The 21,141-nt window shown below is 49.0% G+C and overlaps 1 protein-coding gene across 1 annotated transcript in view; it reads right to left on the reverse strand.

The window, feature by feature from the left end:
* RAB11FIP4 (RAB11 family interacting protein 4) overlaps nt 1–21,141 on the reverse strand; it is a 119,809-nt gene that overhangs the window by 90,379 nt on the left and 8,289 nt on the right. The window contains exon 2 of the mRNA XM_064271433.1: nt 2,613–2,700. Within this exon, the coding sequence (XP_064127503.1) occupies nt 2,613–2,700 (88 nt within the window). The remainder of the gene's footprint in view (nt 1–2,612; nt 2,701–21,141) is intronic.

The following is a 21,141-nucleotide window of genomic DNA, read 5'->3' on the forward strand; positions in this document are numbered from 1 at the left end:
GGGACTCCAAACACATACGTTGCTCTGAGGCTGAGGCTCCCCTACCCCGCCTCAGCCTTCAAACTCCAGAACATCTAGGATAGGGCCATTCCTTCCTGTTCACTCAGTCACAAAGGTGGCTTCCTCTGGCATTCCTGTGCAAACACCCCAAAGTTATATTGGACAAAGGAGGCAATGCCTACTGACCACCTAGCTTGGGGCTGGGCCCAGGGAAAGTGCACAGTCAAATAAGTCCATTCAGAAAACCTATACAGGTAGTCCCTGGCTTCTGATGTATTCATGTTATGAGAAACTGCACTTATGACCATCCTTTTTTTGTATAGCTTATCTTTAGTAATATGTACTACATAGAATGTTACAGCTCGTAGTTTGCTGGTGTTATCAAACCCAGATGTTCGCTCACAGCTGTTCAGTGTTATGATTTATCGTTCAAAACACTGCCATATAGCAGGCTATGGCCTGGTCTACAATGAAGTTGGTTTTTGTGTCGGGATTCGTGACGGATGGAAAGTCGGGCAATGTTCTACTCTAATGACATATGACATTTGAAATGTAAATGCTCCGGACAGCCTTTACCACTTCAACTTGTTATAACACTGATGCCGACTTCATTGTAGGGCAGGCTTATAGAGTGATCTTATTCAGCGTTTCGTACCGTAAGAAGCATCAGTTGTTAATCTGAAGCCGAGTTGTTTAAGTTTCTCTAACTGTAACGCCTGCACTACTTTTACCCCAGGGATGGATTATCCAATAAGCAAGGAAAGCATGTGCTCAGGGCGTCAACAAAACAGTTGTCCAAAGCAAAGACCCATAGATGCCAAGCAGACAGGTCACAAGGAAAAGTGAGTGCCACAGTGGAGGGGAACTGGCAGGGCACTAAATGAAATTGATACCAGCTCCAGTGTGTGCGCATGTGCCAACCTGGAAATAAAATTCACGCAGGGCCATGAGGGTGCCCATGCGCAAGGTTGTTTAAGCTATGAGGCCCCTACCACTTCAGCACCTTCATTGACATCTGCCTCCTACAGTCTCCCCCCAAGTAACTGAAACTCCTTGTCTTGGTGGGTCTCTTGGGAGCATACTATTTTTTTCTAATAAACAAGAGGTAGGGATGGGCTGTCAATTCTAATTCTTGCTGCATTCACTCACTAAAAAATTTGTAATCCAGTTCATCTCATTCCACCGAAATGGCATGTGCTACTTTTGTGTTCAATTGCTGATATTATAGTCGCATTTAAAAAGAAGTTACATCATGCATAGCTAAGACACACACACACAAATATATATACACTTATACATATTACTCACGGAGCCCTGGTGGCACAGTGGCTAAGAGCTCAGTTGCTAACCAAAAGGTCAGCAGTTAAAATCCACCAGCCGCTCCTTGGAAACCCTATGGGTTGGTTCCACTCTGTCCTACAGGGTCGCTATGAGTTGGAATTGACTCAACAGCAATGGGTTTGGTTTTTGTTTGGTTTTGGTGCCATACCTCCAACCCCTTACTTCACTTTCCTTTGCCCCCCTTGCTTCTACTTAAGTAATTTTTGCTTCCTTCCCACCCTCCCAGGACCCTGACATACACCAAAGAGAAGGATTCATCCTGATCTGACCCACATAGAACAGGAAAACATGGCTTCCTTCATAGATAACAGGAAGGCCTCGGCTCTCCTGGAAGTAAACTGTGTTTTCCCTTTGCGGCTGCAGGGAGGCCTTAGCAAGTCCACTTGGCTAGTGACCTAAGTCACTTTCTGCCCACAAGCAGCTTAGTAGTAAGAGCAACCGTGTTCTGACTCCTGTGTCTCTCTCACAACTGGCCTCTAAGTTTGGGAGAAAAGAGAGAGAGGCATTTTATATTGACTTTATAAAGGGGTGGGGCAGGGAGGAAAGGAAGAAATTAGGAGGAGTTAGAAGAGAAGGAGGAGGGAACAAATAAAGGAAACTAAGAGGGGTGACGGGGTGACCAGATGATCCTAGTTTGCCCAGGATGGTGACATAGTGGTTAAGAGCCCAGCTGTTAACCAAAAGGCTGGCAGTTCAAACCCACCAGGTGCTCCTTGGAAAGTATATGGGGCAGTTCTACTCTGTCCTATAAGGTCACTATGAGTCAGAATCAACTTGATGGCAATGGGTTCAGTTTTTTTTTTTTGGTCCTGGTTTTAAAACAGGAAGTACCATGTCCTGGGAAACTCCTCAGTCCCCAGCAAACTGGGATGGTTGGTTAACCTAGAGGGAGGTGGATAAGGAGGGAGAGGGGAAAAGGAAGTGGAAAGAAAAGCAAAGCGGTGTCTGTCTCCATCAGGGATAGGCAATGGGGAGGACAGAAAAGACTGTCCCTGAATCCTGCTCATCCAGGCATCCCTGACTATGGGGGTGGGACTCTGTGGTGGAGGTTGAGAAAGACTCCCAGCCCCTCCATGGCTGGGGCATCTGTGGGAGCCCAAGCCCTCCCCATCCTACAGCTCCCATGGGTGACTGGGGGCAGAGCCCACTTCTGGAGCCCACCCTGGGACCCTCAAGAGGAGGAATCAGCTTGGACCCAAGTTGTGCCAGCCTCCTCAGCTGGATGGGATCCTGAGAGAGCCCCTAGCCCCGCAGCACTCAGAAGACCTCACCTTTCATGGCGAACACTCCACGGCAAAAGTCCTTGAAGTTGATTCTACCCAGGTCGTTGGGATCCAAATATTTCACAAGCTTTTCTACCTGTGGGAAGAAAGGAGGGACAGGTATGAAGGACCCAAAGACACTCCAGAAGGCACAGGGAGCAGACGCTGGGATGGAGGGAAGGATGGTCAATCAAGCCAAGACTATACCAGTGATCCCCTTCTCCTCCCTCAATTTAGGAATGAGCACCAAGCCCCCAAGCTGTGGGGCATGTGAGTGAGGAAAAGCAAAGCCAACACCGGCTCAGAGAATACTGGTTAGTCTGGACCGAGCCCCTTCCTCCTTTTCCTTCTCCAAGCCCTGTCCCACAAAGACACCCCCTCATTGAAAGTGAACGATCTGTTAGGTTTTTTTTCATACAAAAGTAATACAAACACATTGCAGAAAACCTAGAAAAGAGAATCAAACAAAGTCCCACCATTTCCTACTTCTCCTTTCTTTTCTTTGAAAAGACATTGTTTTAACCATGTTGTTTTTTATTTTCTGTTTTATCGTTTGGAGAGAACCTTGGTCTAATTCTTCTTTGTCAACAAGGAGGAAATATCATGTATCACTTGTGCAAATTATTTAAAATTACAAATTAAATAAGATTTAAGGCAAAACCAATTGTGGTCAAGAAGGAGAGGGCCCCAGGGGTACTTCTGGGGTGCTGATGATGGTTTGTCCCTGGATGGTGCAAATGGTGGATGCACTCGGCTGTTAACCAAAAGGTTGGCAGTTCGAGCCCACCCGGAGATGCCTTGGAAGAAAGGCCTGGCAATCTTATTCCAGAAAATCAGCCACTGAAAAGCCTATGGTGCACAGTTCCATTCTGACACACATGGAGTCACCATGAGTCGGAATTGACCCCATAGCAACTGGTTTTTGGCTTGGATGATGTTCTGTTTCTTGACCTAGGTGCTAGTTACATGATGAAAACTCATTGAGCTAGCTATACACTAAGGGCCAGTGTTCTGCTTGTTCATCATTCTTTAATAATAATAATAAATTAGTAAATAAAGGTCCAGCCCAAAGGAGCCATTTCTGATGTTGGGAAGGCTGTCCTCTACTTAACAGAGTATCACACTCTCCATGCTGCATGGTGTGTGCAACCTACATTTTTAGTGGTTGTAAAATATTCTGCCCCATGGATATAACATGATTTGCTTAACTACCGCTAATAGTGATGCATTTTTTTGCTACTTTTGGCTATTATAACTCTTTTTTTTGTTTGTTTCTACAGCGCTGTGTGGATGGCTAGTTGACTGCCTGATCTCTCAGATCCTTCACCTTCTCGTGGCCAATACTTCTCCTCAGTCACCAAGTCCCTCGGTCACACTGGGGACCCAGTCACCACCATTGCTAGCCTCTCTCCAATATCCCTCACTCAAACATACCACTCCCTGACCCATCCTCCCTCCCTTCCCACCCGCTGTGTGGTTCTTCAGCGCCATTGGGACTGCTTCTTTCACCCACATGCAACCCATGCCCAAATACCATAACCTGAAATTACCTTCTTTTCCACACACCCCCTGGGGCCACCCTGGTCACAGCCACCATCATCTCCACCCTGGACTATGCAAATCTCTTAATTCATCTCCCCTCTTTCACTTTCAGCCCCTTCTAATTCATTCTCTACTCCAGTTGGGTCATGTCACCCATTCCCCTGCTTAAAACCTTTCAGTAACTTTCCATTAAATCCAAACTGCACAACCTACATCCCATATGATCTAGAACCTCAGCATCATCTCTCACTCTCTGTCACTCACTGTGCTCCAGCCACAAGCAGACGAAGCTCTTTCCTGCCTCAGGACTTTGCACATACTGTTTACTCCATCTCAAATGCCTGTTCTCTCCATTCATCATCTGGCAACATTTATCCATCCATCAGGTCTCCACATGCACCTTTATTAAGTGTTGGTCCCCAGAGACCCCTGTCCTGACCACCCCCATCTAATTAAGGCCCACCTTGCTGCTACCCTCTTTTGTAGTACACTATCATTTTCCTTCAAATGCTTTGTTGTAATTTGTAGTTATATGTTTATATGAATATTTGATTATTTTGTATCTTCCATCTAGAATGTAAGCTGCCTGTGGACAAGGAGTGGCTCTGTTTTGATCACCACATATACCTGGCACTGTATACACACCACGACTGGCTCATAGAAGCCTCATAAATATTTATTGAATAAATGAATATAAATGCTTCTAAACACAACTATATTTTTAAGGCTCTTGATACCAGTTGCCAAATTATTCTCTATAAGGGTGTCTTAATTTAGCCTTCATGTAGAGCAATTTACTTCAAATTTACCTGCCCTGGGTATTTTTTCCTAGATTTTAGCAATAGTCGATTTTGAAAAAACACTATCTTTTCTAATTAATTGGAACCTTTTTTTTTTCTTCCTAATCCGCACCTGAAATTCAGCTTCTTGATATTTCCTCCTGAAGCCTATACCTTAGTGGCCACCCCTCCTCAGTACACACGCAAACTTTGGTTGATTCATTCAATGAGTGAGAATCGAGCACCTCTTATACGCTGAGTACTGTGCACTAGCTGCTGGCTCAGCACACATGGTCACACCGACACGTACGTGCACAGCCTCACACGCACACACTCTCACTGTCAGGCTCCCCGCCTCGGTAATCACCGCCTGCAGCATCAGGATCTAAAGCATAGCTGGGCAAGGAGGAGCACATCCCCAGAATCCATCCAGGCCTGGGTTGCAGAGGTTCCCCAGAAAAGTAAATGGCATGATAGGCATTAAAGCACTTTGGAGACTGTAAAACCCAGAAGGTATAAAAGGGATTACTGTGACTGTTGTTAACACTGTGCGGTCAGATCTCCCCTCCACAGCATCACCGTGTTGGAGCATTTATCTATCCCTAAGGACACTTTTCCGGGACGGCAGTTGCAACAGTGGCCTGAAGCCCTGGTCGTTGCCAGTGGCCTGGCACTGTGGGCATGTTCCCAGAGGGCTTTGGAAGACGAGCAGTGGGCAAGGAAGAGCCCCACCACACCCACCTCTCCCCCTGCCCCTGAGCTCTGGGCTTTTATCTGCGTTCCAGCTGATCCTGCTTTTCCACACCAGTGTGAGCCCGGGGGTGCAACAGCCTCTCTATAAACCCCTGAACCTGGTACCTAGTGGGCTCTACAGGAAGGCCTGTAGAATTTCAGAGGAGGAAGGTGGCTTTCTGCCAGCTCCTGCCCTGGCTACAGCCTCCTCAGCATTGCAGCTGCCTCCCCTCCCCGCCGGCAGCCTCTGACACTGCCAGGCAATGACGTGGCTTCTGAGAATAGCAATGCCCAGGTGCCACCTGCAGGGCTGTGGGGGAGCCCACCCACCACCCCAGCTGGTATCCTGCCTCCTCTCCTCCTGCCCTTGTCACTGGTGTTGTAGGGAGTCTGTGAATGCAGACATGGACTGCGGGCACTCTGTGCCCCCAGCCTCCCAGGGTCATCCCTACAACGCTCTCCAAGGGCAGGGGCCATGCCTTCATTGTCTCTGACACAAGTCAAGGACAAAGTCTGTCACTGTACGGTCAGATCTCCCCTCCACAGCATCACGGTGTCGGAGGATTTACCTATCCCTTTTTAAGGACACTTTTCCAGGATGGAATGACTGAGGAGGAGCCCCAACCTCAGATCCCATGGAGTTCAAATTTCCTGGGGTTGGGGAGCGCTGGTGGGGCCAGGTAGTCCATCCCCCTGTGTTCACGAAAAGCCAGCCTGGAACAGAGATAAGGGTGTTCTTTGATGACAGGCAGAGAGATGGCATCCTGAGGGCCTCCTGCATGTTCTCCTGAGCTGTGGTCCCAGCTGCATCCTGGGGCTGTGACCTTCCTTCTCTGCAGCCGCTCTCTCAGGGCTCTTCAAAGAGTGGAAGTACCCTTGGGTAGCAGAAATGATGAAAGTATCGCAAAAACTGCCGTATACTCCGTTAGAAAAAATTCAAGATCATTGTTAAGATTATTATAATAAATATCATAAATGTAGGCTCAACGATTATTTAAATAAATAATGCTAGCATAGCTTAAAGGAGACCTGGTAGCACAGTGGTAAAAGCACTTGGCCGCTAACAAAAAGATCAGCAGTTCAAACCCACCAGCCGCTCAGTGGGTGAAAGATGTGGCGGTCTGCTTCCGTAGAAGATTACAGCTTTGGAAACCCTATGGGCCAGTTCTACTCTGTCCTATAGGGTCGCTATGAGTTGGAATTGACCCGATGGCAATGAGTTTGGTTATTGTGGCTTGGAGGTCAGAAGTCTGAAAATGGGCCTTACAGGACAAAAATCAAGGCGTCAGCAGGGCCACATTCTTTCTAGAAGCTCTAGGAGAGACTCCATTTCCTTGACTTTTCCAGTTTCTCGAGGCTACCTGCATCCCTTGGCTCAGGGGCCCTTCCCCCATCTTCAAAGCACATCACTCCGGTCTCTGCTTATGATGTCACATCTCTCTTCTCTCACCCTCCTGCCTCCTCTTACAAGAACCCTTGCGATTTCACTGGGTACACCTGGATAATCCGGGATAATCTCCCTGTCTCAAGATCCTTAACTTAATCACATCTGCAAGGACCCTTTTGCCATGTAAGGTAACACAGACATATGTTCAGGGATTAGGGCATGCACACCTTTGGGCTGGGCCTTATTCTGTCTGCCCCCCCCCCCACCAAGGGCCAGTTTCCTCACTAAACGCCAATCTCTGAGTTGGTCATGGCAATGGGCAGTGAGGCAAGAAAGAAAAGGCCCATGGAGTGAGCAGCACGTGCCTATCTGCCCCTCGGATGTTCTCTTGCCAGGGTCACAGCACCTGGGACAAGGGGTTGGTCTGCAGAAGGATGTGTAGAAGGCAGAGGGTCAGAATGAAAGGAGCTAGTTGGCCAGCCACAGAGTTCAGAGATGAGCAGTGAGAAGCAGCGGAGAAGGCATTCAGGCTTGTAACTGTCTTGAACTCTGTTCTCCTTGACCCCAGAGTATCAGCCACTGCACTCTACTGCCTCTGGCACCCTCCCTGCCCCCCCGCCATGTACGTGACCTCAGTGTAGGCCAGCGACAGACTCTTTCCGGGCTGCCTGCACTGAAGTGTCAGGTCGACCTCCTTTCCCTTGCCTGTTCATCAAAGGAGTTTCCCCACCACGGGTGGGACCTCCCATCTTGATCCCAAAGGGTCTTGACCTTGCAGACCTTCCTGGCCATTCACTAGACAATCTTTTTTTCAATACATTTTTAGCCTAAAAAATGGACCACAAGTACAACAGCCTCCACCAGACTGAGTCCAGCAGAACTAGATGGTGCCCAGCTATCACCAGTGACTAGCTGACAGGGATCACAATAGAGGTTCCTGGACAGAGGTGGAGAAAAATATAGAACAAAATTCTAACTCATGACAAAAAAAAAAAAGACTACACAAACTGTTCGGATGGGGATTGGAGAAACCCTGAGAGTGTGGCCCCCGGACACCATTTTAGCTCAGTAATGAAATCACTCCTGAGGTTCACCCTTCAGCCAAAGATTAGACAGGCCCATAAGACAAACTGAGACTAAAGGGGCACACCAGCCCAGGAGCAAGGACAAGAAGGCAGGAGAGGACAGGAAAGCTGGCAATAGAGAATCCAAGGTTGAGAAAGGGAGAGTGTTGACATGTTGTAGGGCTGGCAACCAACGTCACAAAACCATATGTGTATTAACTGTTTAATGAGAAACTAGTTTGCTCTGTAAACCTTCACCGAAAATACAATAAAAAAAAATTTTTTTTTATTGTGCTTTAGCTGAAAGCTTACAGAGCGAATTGGTTTCTCATTCAACAATTTATACACAAATTGTTTCATGACATTGGTTGCAATCCCCATGTGTCAGCACTCTCCCCCTTTCAACTCCAGGTTCCCTGTTTTCATTCATCCAGTTTTCCCGTCCCTTCCTGCCTTCTCATCTTTGCTTTTGGGCAGGTGTTGCCCATTTGGTCTCATGTACTTGACTGATGTAAGGAGCACGTGTGTTGTTTCATGTTGTTGTTGTTGTTAGGTGCCGTCGAGTCGGTTCCAACTCATAGCGACCCTATGCACAACAGAACGAAACACTGCCCGGTCCTGCGCCATCCTTACAATCGTTGTTATGCTTGAGCTCATTGTTGTAGCCCCTGTGTCAATCCACCTTGTTGAGGGTCTTCCTCTTTTCCACTGTTGTTTTATAGGCCTGCCTAATCTTTGGCTGAAAGGTGAACTTCATCATTAGCTAATCTTCTGCCTTTGTCACCTGATGCTTCACAGCCCCACCAGCTGGGAGGAGCTGAGAGTTTAGAACCTTCAGGTGACCCAGCCCTTCAGTTTATCACAAGGAAGCCAAGTCCCAGACCCAGAATGGTCACACAATGAGGACTGTTTCGTCCAGCAGAAACCCCCCTCAGGTGGTCTTCGTGGCGAACCTGGGCTGCAGCAGAAGGAGCTGGGGGCCTGCCTGTCAGAGCACACACCGAGCTGGGGGCCGGCCTGTCAGAGCACACACCACCCGTGGCTGGGCAGCCCTGAGCCCCCACTTGGCTCCTGGACAAGGAGAGAATGGCGAGCAGGGCCTGGCAGGGACTCCGGCAGCAGCTGCTGTCACTGAAGCACACACAGCTGGGCCACCAAGCTTGCTGCCAGGAAGTGTTTGTTCCACCAGCAGTCAAATATTGATCTTTTTTTGGGCTACTCAATTACCAGGCTTCCCCTTCTATTTCTGTTCCCTTTCTCCTCAGGCTGATTCCCCACACTCATCCCCCCGGGTCACATCTCTCCCAGCTCAGATCAGGCTTGGTTGCTGCTGCCCTCTGGTTGTCAACCACAGCCTCTCTGAGCCTGTGCCCAGCTTCCCACGCCTCCCTAATTTCAAGACCTACAAGCCATAGGAGCTCAGCAAGCCATTTAATTCTCTGAACTGCCTTATCTAAACAAGGCAGATAAGCTGACTTGTTGTGAGGCTCAGTATGACACAGGGAGGTACCTAATAAATGCTGAGGTTAGTTGCCCAATGAGTTGATTTCAACTCTTGGTGACCCTATGTGGGCAGAGTAGAACTGCTATGTAGAATCTTCAAGGCTGCAGCCTTGCAGAAGCAGACCACCAGACCTGTCTCCCAAGGTGCCTCTGGGTGGGTTCGAACTGCTAACTTTTCAACTAGTTGAGCACTTAACTGTTTTCATCACCTAAGGATTCCTTAACAAATGTTGGCTATTACTATTATTTCTCAATGCTCAGTAGCTCTTACTTTGTGCCAGGCGCTGTTCTAAGCACTCCGCACAAATTAATTCATCTAATTCTCACATCCATCCTGTGAGGTATATACTATTATTATTCCCATTTTACAGATAAGGAAACTGAAGCACAGAAAGGCTAAGTCATCCAGGGTAAAGGTCACACAGCCAGTAAGGGGCAGAGTTGGGCTTTGAATGCAGGCAGGCAGGCTCCAGGGTTCCTACTCTTAAAAACCCAACCAGTGCTTATTTCTACTAACATAATTAAGGAGCCCTGGTGGCACAACAGTTAAGAGCTCAGCTGCTGAACGAAAGGTTGGTGGTTCAAATCCATCAGCTGCTCCATGGGGAAAAAAGCCCTGGTGATCTGCTCCTGTAAAGATTACAGCCTAGGAAACCATACGGGGCAGTCCTACTCCGTCACGCAGGATTGCCATGAGTTGGAATTGACTCGATAGTCAATTATAATTATAATCACTAGTATTATTATCACAACTTGGAGAACTTGCTCTATCCAGGGAAAGAATAAATCTTTATTCTGCTCTCTTTTCGCCTACAAAAACTGGCATGGGTATGGGGAACCCTTGCTTAAGAATTTGAATATTTAAAGGAGAAACTGTACTTTCAAAATGTTGTCCTGCTAAAGCAGAAGTCGCCAACTAGCAGCCCAGATGTGGCTTGTAGACAGACTTAAAATTTTTAAATTAGATGCCAGTGTTAAATACCAAAAAAGGAAAGAAGTAAAACTACTTCTGTTCACAGATGACATGATCTTATATATAAAAAATCTCAAAGAATCCACAAAAGAGCTACTAGAACTAATAAATGAATTCGGCAAAGTTGCAGGGTACGAGATCAACACACAAACCAGCTGTGTTTCTATACAACAGCAACGAACAAGTTGAAAAGGCAATTAAGAAAACAATTCCATTTAAAAAAGCGCCTGGTTCAGGGATGGCCTGCTGGGAGGCCCTAGGCTCAAGGGACACTGGTGGGAATACAAGGGTACAGAACATGGAATGGGGGCTCATCCCCCTAGGCGGAAGGGCTGGGGGGCATCTGGGGCATCAAGAACCCCCAGGTGAGCTGAATGATCTTCAGCTGGGAGCTGGTCAGGTGAGATGGCAGTAGAGAAGGGCAAGGCAGGCAGAAAGAGGGACCAGGGAAGGGAGAGAGAAGAAGCCCACAACGGCAAGTGGTCTGGGGTGGCTGGAGGACAGGGCTGGGGACAGGGCTTGGAAAGGAGTGTCATCAAGAGGTGAGACCTTGGAGCAACAGAAGAAGGAGAGTTAGGAATAGGAAGAGGAAATGGAATGTGTGGCTAATTGCCTCCAGGAACAATTGTCTCCTTTGCCGTGAGACCAGAGGAACTAGATGGTGCCATTACTCAGTATTTTGATCAAAGGCCCCATAGAAGAATCTTTGATCAAAAGGGGGAAATGCAGCACAGAATGTCAAGTTCTCATGAAATCCAGACTTTCTGGAGCCATTGAGTTAGAGGAACCCCCAAAACTACTGCCCTGAAATAATCTTTAAGCCTTAAACCAAAACTATCCCCTCAAGTCTTCTTTAAATTAAACAATAGCTTAATTAGTAAAGAATGTTTGCCTTGAGCATTGTGCTCTTTAAAAGAACCATCTACATGGGATCGAATTGACAACAGCAACTCGAAAGGTTATATAGGAAGCTGAGGGGGCCAATGAGTTTATATTAATAGAGGAGGAACAATTTGGAAAAGGAGGATGAGAATGGTTGCACAACTTGAAGAATGTAATTAATGTCACTGAATTGTACATGTGGAAATTGTGGAATTGGTGTATGTCCTGTGGCTTATATTTTCAATAATAAAAATAAATTATTAAAAAAAAAAGAGGTGAGGCTAAAGAGGTAGGAACAGGGGGCTTGCAGGTCATGCAGGCTGGGCTTTCTCCTGAAGATTTGGGGAGCCATTAACAACAGTGATAATAGGAACAACTATCTTAGCTCACAGTTGAAGAACGCTTGCTTTAAGCACTTTATGCACGTCACCCCTTTCAATCCTTCCAATAGCTCTGTAAAACACTTGCTATCATTCCTATCTTACAGGGGACCTAATCCCCCCAGCAGGTAAAAAACTGGAATCCAAAGTCCTTCCAGTATCTCCTCCCTCCTCCAGATGGGTTTCTCCCATGAGTCCCTCCTCCGGCCACCCCAGGGGGCTCCAGCCCTCCCCTTGGGGCCTTAAGGCCAGATGCTTGTTTACCCACTTCCCCAGGCAGCACAGCTGCCTGACATCAAGGCACACAATGGGACCCTGTATTCTGGAACCCCTTCTCCACTGGGGAAAAATGGCACAAGATGGCGCGGGGGGTGGGGAGGGGAGGCAGCCACTGGCCCTCTGTATTAATTCTCTGTAGGGGAGCCAGGCAAGAGCCTCAGCTAAACCTCCATGAAGGACGAGGGAGGGGTTTCCAAAGTGGGTCTTGCAGTGTCCCTGAACCTCGGGCCAGGCTGGCACATTCTGGGTGCAGCCTGTCCTTACCCCTTCCAGAAACCTGCTCTCTTCCGTGTGCAGGGCTGTTGTGTGCAATCCACTCAGGATGGCCCTGTGTACAGGTGAATGGGGAAGAGCCTGCTGTCGTGAAAAGGCTCCAGAGGAGACAGGAGGGAAGCTCAGGCTCAGAGCCGGCTACATAATTTGAGCAGTCCCGTGAAAAATGAAAACGCCTGGCCCCTTGTTCAAAAATGATTAAGAATCCAAGATGGTGACTGCAGAGCACTGAACTTTTTGGGGTTGCACAGGTCATACCCTGAAAGCTGACCCTGCCTGGGCTTCAACACGCTCTCACCCCCGGGGCCTTGGACAAGTCATGTTGCCTCTGTGGGCCTCAGTTTCTTTATCTATAATGCATTTCCCACCAGCTCTACGGTTATTGTGAGGCTCAAATGAATGTGCAAAAGGCATCATATACTACAGAGTGCCATGGAAGCGTTAGGTGCAAAAGGCACAAAAAGAGAAACCAGAGGGGGACTCTCCAATCTGTGAGAAACAGCAGGGGTGGGGCCCAGGGCCACGCCTCAGGAGCACCAAGTCCTGATTAGGCCAAGCCAGTCAGGTGGGCTCATCCTCCTTGCCAGTGATTGGTTTAGGCAAAAGCGTGCTATGCATTTCTGGCAATGCGACCTGAGAAGACATCCACAGGGGGCTTCTGGGAGAGGTTTTCTTGGATGGGAGGTGGTGAAAAAAAAAAAAAAAAGGCAAGGGACAGCAAGTGCTCCCCTTCCTTCTGCCCCAGAGCAGACACCATCTGAGACCTACAAGGGGGAAGCTGAATGGAAAGGATCTGCATCCCCTAACAGATGCCTCCGAGCCCCTGGAACAACGAACCCTTGAGGAGGCCCTACTCTGGGCCCTCATGTTATGAGAAAGAATACATTTTCCTGAGCATTTAAGCCATTTTGCATCGGTTCCTGGTTTTCAAAGTTGGAGGGACCCTAACTGATGAAGAACCCCTCAACTAGCCTCTTCAAGGACCTGCTGGGGTATAAGACTGCAGTAGGAGGGTGGCTTCATGGAAGAAGGTGCTCATTGCCCCATGGAGAGGGGCCGTGTGGCACTGGAGAGCCTCGCCAGTGTGGTCAGGCGTCTGGGATGACCAGCCTGCACCATGGCCCGGTCACATGTACCCAGGCTGCAGCCTCAGGGGAAGCGCTGTCACAGTGGGGCCAAAGCTGGAAACTCATTCCACTATGAGACCCCCAGCATGTCAGAGCGTCACTGTGTGGGCCCCTCATTCACAGCCTGAGCCTGCCCCTAACCAGAATCCCTTAGGCCACCCACAGGGGCTTTTGTTTGTTGTCTCAATAGGAATGAAAGTGACAAAGCCTGGGTGGTCTCTGAGGTAGGCTGGCCTATGTACCCCTCTGTCCATCTGTCCATCCTTCAGCAAACATTTCCTCATGACTCAGCCAGACTCTGCCCCTTGGGGAGCTAGACATGCCCCAGGCCTGGCCCTAGCATTTAAGAAGCTCCCAGGGAAGGAACAGATGTCCTGATTTTTTTTAATTGAGGTGAAATTCACATGACATAAAACTATTTTAAAGTGAATAATTCAGTGGCATTTAGTATGTTCACAATATCATACAACCACCACCTCTATCTAGTTCCAAAGCATTTCCATCATCCCAAAAGGAAACCCTAGACCCAGGGCTGGATTAAGGCGTGTGAGGGCCCTAAACACTGATAATGTGTGGTGCCCCCTCCTCTGCTTACTCACACATTTGAACAGGATATGTGAGTTACGGAAACCCTGGTGCCATAGTGGTTAAGTGCTACGGCTGCTCACCAAAGGATCAGCAGTTCGAATCTGCCAGGCACTCCTTGGAAACTCTATGGGGCAGTTCTACCCTGTCCTATAGGGTCTCTATGAGTCGGAACCGACTCGACGGCACTGGGTTTGGTTTTTGGGTTTATGTGAGTTACATATATAAATGTATATATATGTGCGTGTGTGTCTCAGCTATCTATGATGTAACTTCTTTTTAAATGTGACTAATATTTGTGATTGAACGCAAAAGTGGGGCATGCCATTTTAGTAGAATGAGACAAACTGGATTATAAAATTTTTAGTGGGTGAATATAGCAAGAGTTAGACTTCACAGCCCATGCTCACCTCTTGTTTATTAGAAATACTGTACTCCCAACAGACCTGCTGAGATAAGGAGTTATAACTACACAGGCGGGGACTGTAGGAGGCAGATGTCAACGAAGGTGTTGAAGTGGTAGGGGCCTCACAGCTTAAACAACTTCGCAGGTGGGCACGCTTGTGACCCCACGTGGACTTTGTTTCTGGCCGGCACAGTCTTATGCACTGGAGCTGGTCTCAGTTTCATTTAGTGCCCTGCCAGTTCCCTTTCACTGTGGCCCTTGCTTTTCTTTGTGTCCTGTCTGCTTGGCATCTATGAGTCTCTACTTTGGACAACTGGTACCCCTGTTTTGTTGATGCCTTAAGCACGTGCTTACCCTGCCCATACCCATTAAGCAGCCATTCCTCATTCCCCATCCTCACCCCCTCAGCCTCTGGCAACCACCAATCTGCTTTCTGTCTCTATGGATTTACTTATTCTGGACACTTAATATAAATGGTATCATACAATATGTGACCTTTTGTGTCTGGCTTCTTTCACTTAGCATCATGTTTCTGAGGTTCATTCATACTGTAGCATGAACCAGTACTTCAGTTATTTTTATGGCTGAATAATTTTTTTTTTATATGTATACTGGAAACCCTGGTGGCGCAGTGGTTAAGAGTTATGGCTGCTAACCATAACTGCCTGGTCGGCAGTTTGAATCCACCAGGCATTCCTTGGCAACTCTACGGGGCAGTTCTACTCTGTTCTATAGCATTGCTTTGATTCCAAATCGACTCGACGGCAGTGGGTTTGATTTTATATGTATTCTGGAGCCCTGGTGGCACAGTGATTAAGTGCTATGGCTGCTAACCAAAAGGTTGGTAGTTCACATCCACCAGCCGCTCTTTGGAAACCCTATGGAGTTCTACTCTATCCTATAGCGTTGCTATGAGTCAGAATCCACTCGACAGCAATGGGTTTGGTTTCAGTTTTATATGTATACTGATACATTTTTGAGTGAAGAAAAACCAACCAGTCTCAAGAATAGCATAAAGCGTGTAGATGATTACTGATACCACCACATGCCTGGGGGCAGTACGATGTCACTCCCAGGCCCTGTCCACTCTGTGGGGTGGGGAAGATGTAGGATGTACTGTCTCTGGGCTTCTGCTGGACCAGAGCAGACCTTCTCCAACTCTAGTGTGCCTGTGAATTGCCTGGACATCTTGTTAAAACGCAGCTGCTGATTCGGTAGGTCTGGGGTAGGGCCTGAGACTCTGCATTTCTAACCAGCCCCCAGGGGGATGCTGATTCTGCTGGTTCCTGGACCATACACAGAGCAGCGAGTTCTGGCTGACCTGTAAAGTTCTTTCCAAGGAGTCCCCAGGTAGAGCACAGTTCTCTGAAACACGTGGAGTTGCCATGAGTCAGAATCCACTACATGGCAACTGGCAGAAAAAAAAAAGGTCCTTCCCAGGATTCTGAAGCAGGGGTCTGCGTGGAGTCCACTTGAACTCTGGACAGGAGGGAGATTGGGGTAGACACTGGGACTAATCTTTCCTAACGAAGCAGCGTGTCAAGGCCGAGGCTGCCCCGGCCTCTGCGGGAGGTTTCCTAATGATGGTGGCAGTGGGCTCACCCCTCAAGGAGAGGGGTACCCATTCTCATGGTCTGTTCTTGGACACTGCTTTGGGGGGAGGTTGGTGTGATGCTCATAGCACCACAGGGGGGTTCACTCTTGCGTCTGCCACTAGCTCTGGCCTCAGCATTAGGCCCTCTGCCAACATGGCCGCTTCTCAGTTTGAAAGGTGCTGCTTGAACAAAAGCTTTGGTTGATTTTATCCCCATGGTTTAGTGTTAATGGGAATGTTTGCCCATAAAGTGGAGCTGGTCTGCAAGAGTTGGGAGCACTCACCAACACTCCCTCCAAAACCGTCTCAATTCCCCATTATAATCACCCCAGTTAAGGGAGGTTTAGCTACTAAAACAAGGCAAGTATGGTGGCTCCAGCCAGAAATCCGATGTTGTTGTCAACACAACAAAAGGTGGCAGATGAGAAAGGCTACTAACTCTGGGGAACCCCACCATGGAATTTCTAAATTAGGAGGAGGAGAAGAGCAGCCTCACCAAACTCACCACGAGAACCTGGACAAATCCTAACTTCTCCGAGCCTCAGGTTTTTCACCTGTGAAATGCGACAGGCAACATGCCCTACCTCATACCATTGCTGTGGGATGAAACAAGATAACAGATCTGAGAGTGCTCGACCATCAGCAAAACACTGTGCAGGCGTTTACTAATGATCTCCTTCGTGAACCATGCTCACTCCTTCCCTGTTGCCAGGTAGGGGTCAAGTAGGCACCGATGGTGGCTGCAGGGGAAGAAGAACGAGGTCCTGCCTTCCAGTCGGTCTCTCCCTCACAGAAATCCCCACAATGATCTGGGGGAGCAGCACAGCCTGCGGCCCTGGCAGAGGACCCAAATTTTTCATGCATCCTCTGTTTAGGATGAAGCCAGAGGCTGGGGCCTGAGGGGGGCACTTCTGAGGCCTTGTCTCTTTCCATGGGATTTGCTGATGCTTCCCAAACACCTCCAGGGCCAGGCCCAGCTGGGGCCTGGGGACACAAGAGGATCAGCTGTGGTCCCTGTGCCCAGCTGGGTTCACAAGCAGAGGCAGCAGAGACTAGCCTGGCCAGTCCTCTCCCATCATTGACCCATGCGTGACCTGGTTGTGGTCCCAGTTTCCCTGGTAAGTCAACTGGGACCCAGAGAGGCCAAACCCCTTTTCCCAAGGCCACCAGTAGGGCATTTCCCAGGCAGAGTCAAGGTGTTGCATAAACAAACAGTTCTGAGATCAAATAAGTGTGAGACACGCTGGGCCAAAGTTGGATAGCTTTTAACATAGGACTTTTCGTACCCTTTATTAGATTAACCTGAGGGATACGGGCGCAGCACTTCCAAACGTACCTGACCATCACATTCTCTTTGCAGGACTAGGATTCCTCAGACTACAAGTGGGACCCCTGCTCTGAGCAAGGCACTGTCAGTTTCTCTCCTCCGCGAGGACATCCAGTGGGCCATGTCCATCTGGATGAGGGGAGGCCAGGTGATGTATGTGGCCAGCCTTTGGAGAAAGAGGCAGTCTCAGCCCACTAGCCCTGCCCCTCATTGCCAGGCAGCTCCTGGGGTACTGTTTCCAACACTGACTACACCTACCTGTGGGGTGGGGGAGCTAGCTGGTGGTACCTCCTGGGTCCAAGGACAAGGAGTGCCAGAAACAGTGTGGCTGCAGCCGTCCCAGAGCCTTGAGCTAGGGTGATAGGATAAGGGTCTGCCCATGCCGCTGGCTTCCCTCCCTCTGCTGCGGCCCTCCCTTCTCCTCAGAGGGAGGCTGGGCTCTCCACTCCCAGTGCTGCCCCATCAAAGCACTCTTAGTCAACTGAGGAAATGCCACAGGGCCCAACAGGGCCAGCTGGGAGAACTTCTAGAACATTCACTCAGAGGGAGCTCTTTGTAGAGGTAAATGTCTTTTCCAGCCAGAACAGCTGAAAAAAGCAGAAGCGAGAGGCCTCTACATGATTTATGTTCTTGTTTATAATTTATACTTCTCCCTCAAAAGAGAGTGGAGGGAGGAGAACCAATGTTAAGAGAGTCCCTGAAGCCCTACTGGGAGGGCTCATGTAGGCTCATGTAGCCTCATCATGGCCTCGAAAGGAGGTGTGGTTGGCCTCCCTACATAGACCAGAAAACTGAGACTCGAGAGAGTCAGGACCTCAAAGGAGATCTCCCAGCTAGGAGAGAAGCAGAGTGGGATTTGAACCCAGCATTCTGATCCAGAGCTTCCGCTTCCCCCATTAAACCATGTAGCCTCCAGGGTGGAGGGATGAAGGGGAGATTCCTACCCTGGCTGGTCATCCCAACACAAATGTGCTGAGTCTGATAGCCAGGGTGGGACTTTGGAATCTGCATTTTCAAAGGCCTCCCCAAGATCTTGTACCCGGGCTTAGAGCCTGGCACAAGCCCTCTGAGGCTGGCATGGAGGCATTGTGGGGGTAGTATTATCAGCAGCAGCATAAAAACAGAGGGTTGTACTATCACTCCTTCTTGTGCACACTCAGCCACAGCAGTCACAGCCCCTCTGTGGGTGTGTTGGGTCCCTGTCACCCCCTCACTGGGCTGCAAGCTCCTTGGAGTAACAGTAATAGAGATGACAATGACAATCGATGACAATTACTGAGTGTTGCTATGAGTCAGTTATTACTCTAAGAGCTTTACATGTATTGGAAACCCTGGTGCCATAGTAGTTAAGAGCTATGGCTGCTAACCAAAAGGTCAGCAGTTCGAATCCACCAGGCGCTCCTTGGAAACGCTATAGGGTCACTATGAGTCGGAATCGACTCGACGGCAACGGGTTTGGTTACATGTACTAACCCATCTATACCTCACAAGCCTAAGAAGTAGCTTCTCTTATTAATCTCATTTCACAGATGAGAAAACTGAGGCACAGACTTGCTTGAGGTCATACTAGGAAGTGGTGGAGCTGGGATTCAAACTCAAGAGCGTACACTCTTTTCTGCTATGACAAACCACCTTTTCAGATTACCCTTGTGTCTACAGCGGGCACTGTCACACAGCAGGTGCTCATACATCTCTTTATCATCATCATCATCATCAAAACAAGCCAGGACAACACTAGTGGCAGCAGCAGGTGCACTAGCAGCAAGAGTGCAATCCCAGTGGCACCACGGACTTTCCAGGAGCCCCAGGTAGTCTATAACCAGTGCCTTCTGTCCCCTTCAAATGCCCCTAAAGCTACAGAAGACTACATAATAATAGCTCCCCTGGGTAAAGTGTTTACGATGCACTGTGCTAAGCGCTTCACCCCCATTCTTTCATTTCACACCCACAAAAACCCTATGCGGGAAGCATTCCTGCGTCATTACTGCATCACAGATGAGGATCAGAGAAGTAAAGAGACCTGCCCGAGGCCACAAACTCCTCCCTCAGACCCCCACTTTCTCCCACACCATCTGGAGGGCACTGTTCTCTGTAGGCTTCACCCTGCATGCACCAGCTGGGTGGGGGTGGGGGGGGTGAGGGGACTGGGTCCCACAGAGGCTGATGGGAGCCAAGGGTTGACCAGCCGGTCCAGGTACTCCAGCAGGTGGGCTGGGTCCAGCAAGCTGTGCCGGTCAGAATGGAATGCTGTGTGGATATTAATTGTGACTGGTGGGAAAACTACACTCATGCCTGGGACGCAGGCACAGGAAATACCTCAGGTGGAAAGGGGCCAAAATAGCACACACGCACTGATTACAACCATATGTGGGTCACCGCCAAGGACAGGACGTGGATTTCAAGGTGCAGAAATACAGATTAGTGCTAATTAGCTTTCTTTTTCTACAAAGTTGTTTAAATTTACAAAATCAACAGCAATAATTGGAACTTTTTAAAAAATAAAGAGCAGCTGACCTCGGAAGGATTCCTGAGAGTGAGGTCAGCCCTTGTGCTTTGTGCGGTGTGTGAATAACCTCAAGCTGGCCTGTTCTCCACCACCCAGTCACCCACGTGGGAATCAAGGGGCTTGGAGCCAGAGACGCTTCCTCTGGTTCCTCCAGTGCTTCTCAAGTCCTGTAGGCTGCCCGAGGCATCCCTCTGACCCTCCGCTCCTTCCATCCTCGGGGTCCCCTCTCCTTGCTCTGGGACCCAGGCAGTGACCTGGCACCTCAGCCTCCTCTCCCCCAGACCTACCTGCCAGACAGTGTGTCTAAAATGCAACAGAGCCAGGCCACCCTCTGCTTAAACCTCTTCAACATTTTATCCCGACATCTTTGAGATAAAAACCCTCCGCATTTGGCCTTCACCTGCCTCGTCAGCCCCTCCCCTCTCCCACCTGCCCCCCCTCCTGCCAGGTGGGCCTTTGAAAGTGCGGGCATCTCCTTTGGCATACCTGTCCTTTCTTTTTGCCCTTGAGAACATTCTTTAAAACTCTGGGAAGGCGTTCTGATCTCCAGGGCAAAGTTAATCGTCTTCACACCCCAACACACCTGACAAGCCTCCAGCCTGGCCCTTCTCACAGGCGTTGCCAAGGTTTCTATTTTAGTCTGCCTCCCCGACAGCAGTGAACGCCCTTAGGAGAGGAGTCCCATCTCATTCATTTGTACACCCTTTAGCCCCAAATACAGCAGGTGCTCAAAAGCAACTGTGAAAGAGTGAAAATGGACAGCTCATTCAGAAAGCCTGGGGTTAGTGAGAGCTGTCACGTTAACAAATTTGTACCGCAGGTACGTGTTAGGCACGGTGTTAAGGGTTTGATGCACCTTGCTAATATTATTCCCATTTTACAGATGAGGAGATTGAGGCTCAGAGAGGTTGGATAAGCTTCTCAGGGTTACACAGCTAGTAAGTCACAGAGCTGTGTCTCAGGTGTGCCTGATGCCAGGACCCGGGCCTCCAGCCACTTCCCAGAGAGAACATTAAAGCTAGCCCGGCTGAATTGAGACACTGGAGAAAGTGGACGGCAAGAGGAAGAGGATGGAAAGCAAGAGAGGGTCAAGGGCAGCTGGGGACACAGGGCCTTTGTGGCTAAGAAGCGTCTGCCGCACAGGCCAAGGAAGATGGGGGAGCCTGGGGAACGTGGACCAGGCATTGGCGGAGTGTCCA

Source organism: Loxodonta africana, chromosome 18 (genome assembly GCF_030014295.1).
Source record: "Loxodonta africana isolate mLoxAfr1 chromosome 18, mLoxAfr1.hap2, whole genome shotgun sequence".
In the NCBI taxonomy this organism is placed as follows: Eukaryota; Metazoa; Chordata; class Mammalia; order Proboscidea; family Elephantidae; genus Loxodonta; species Loxodonta africana.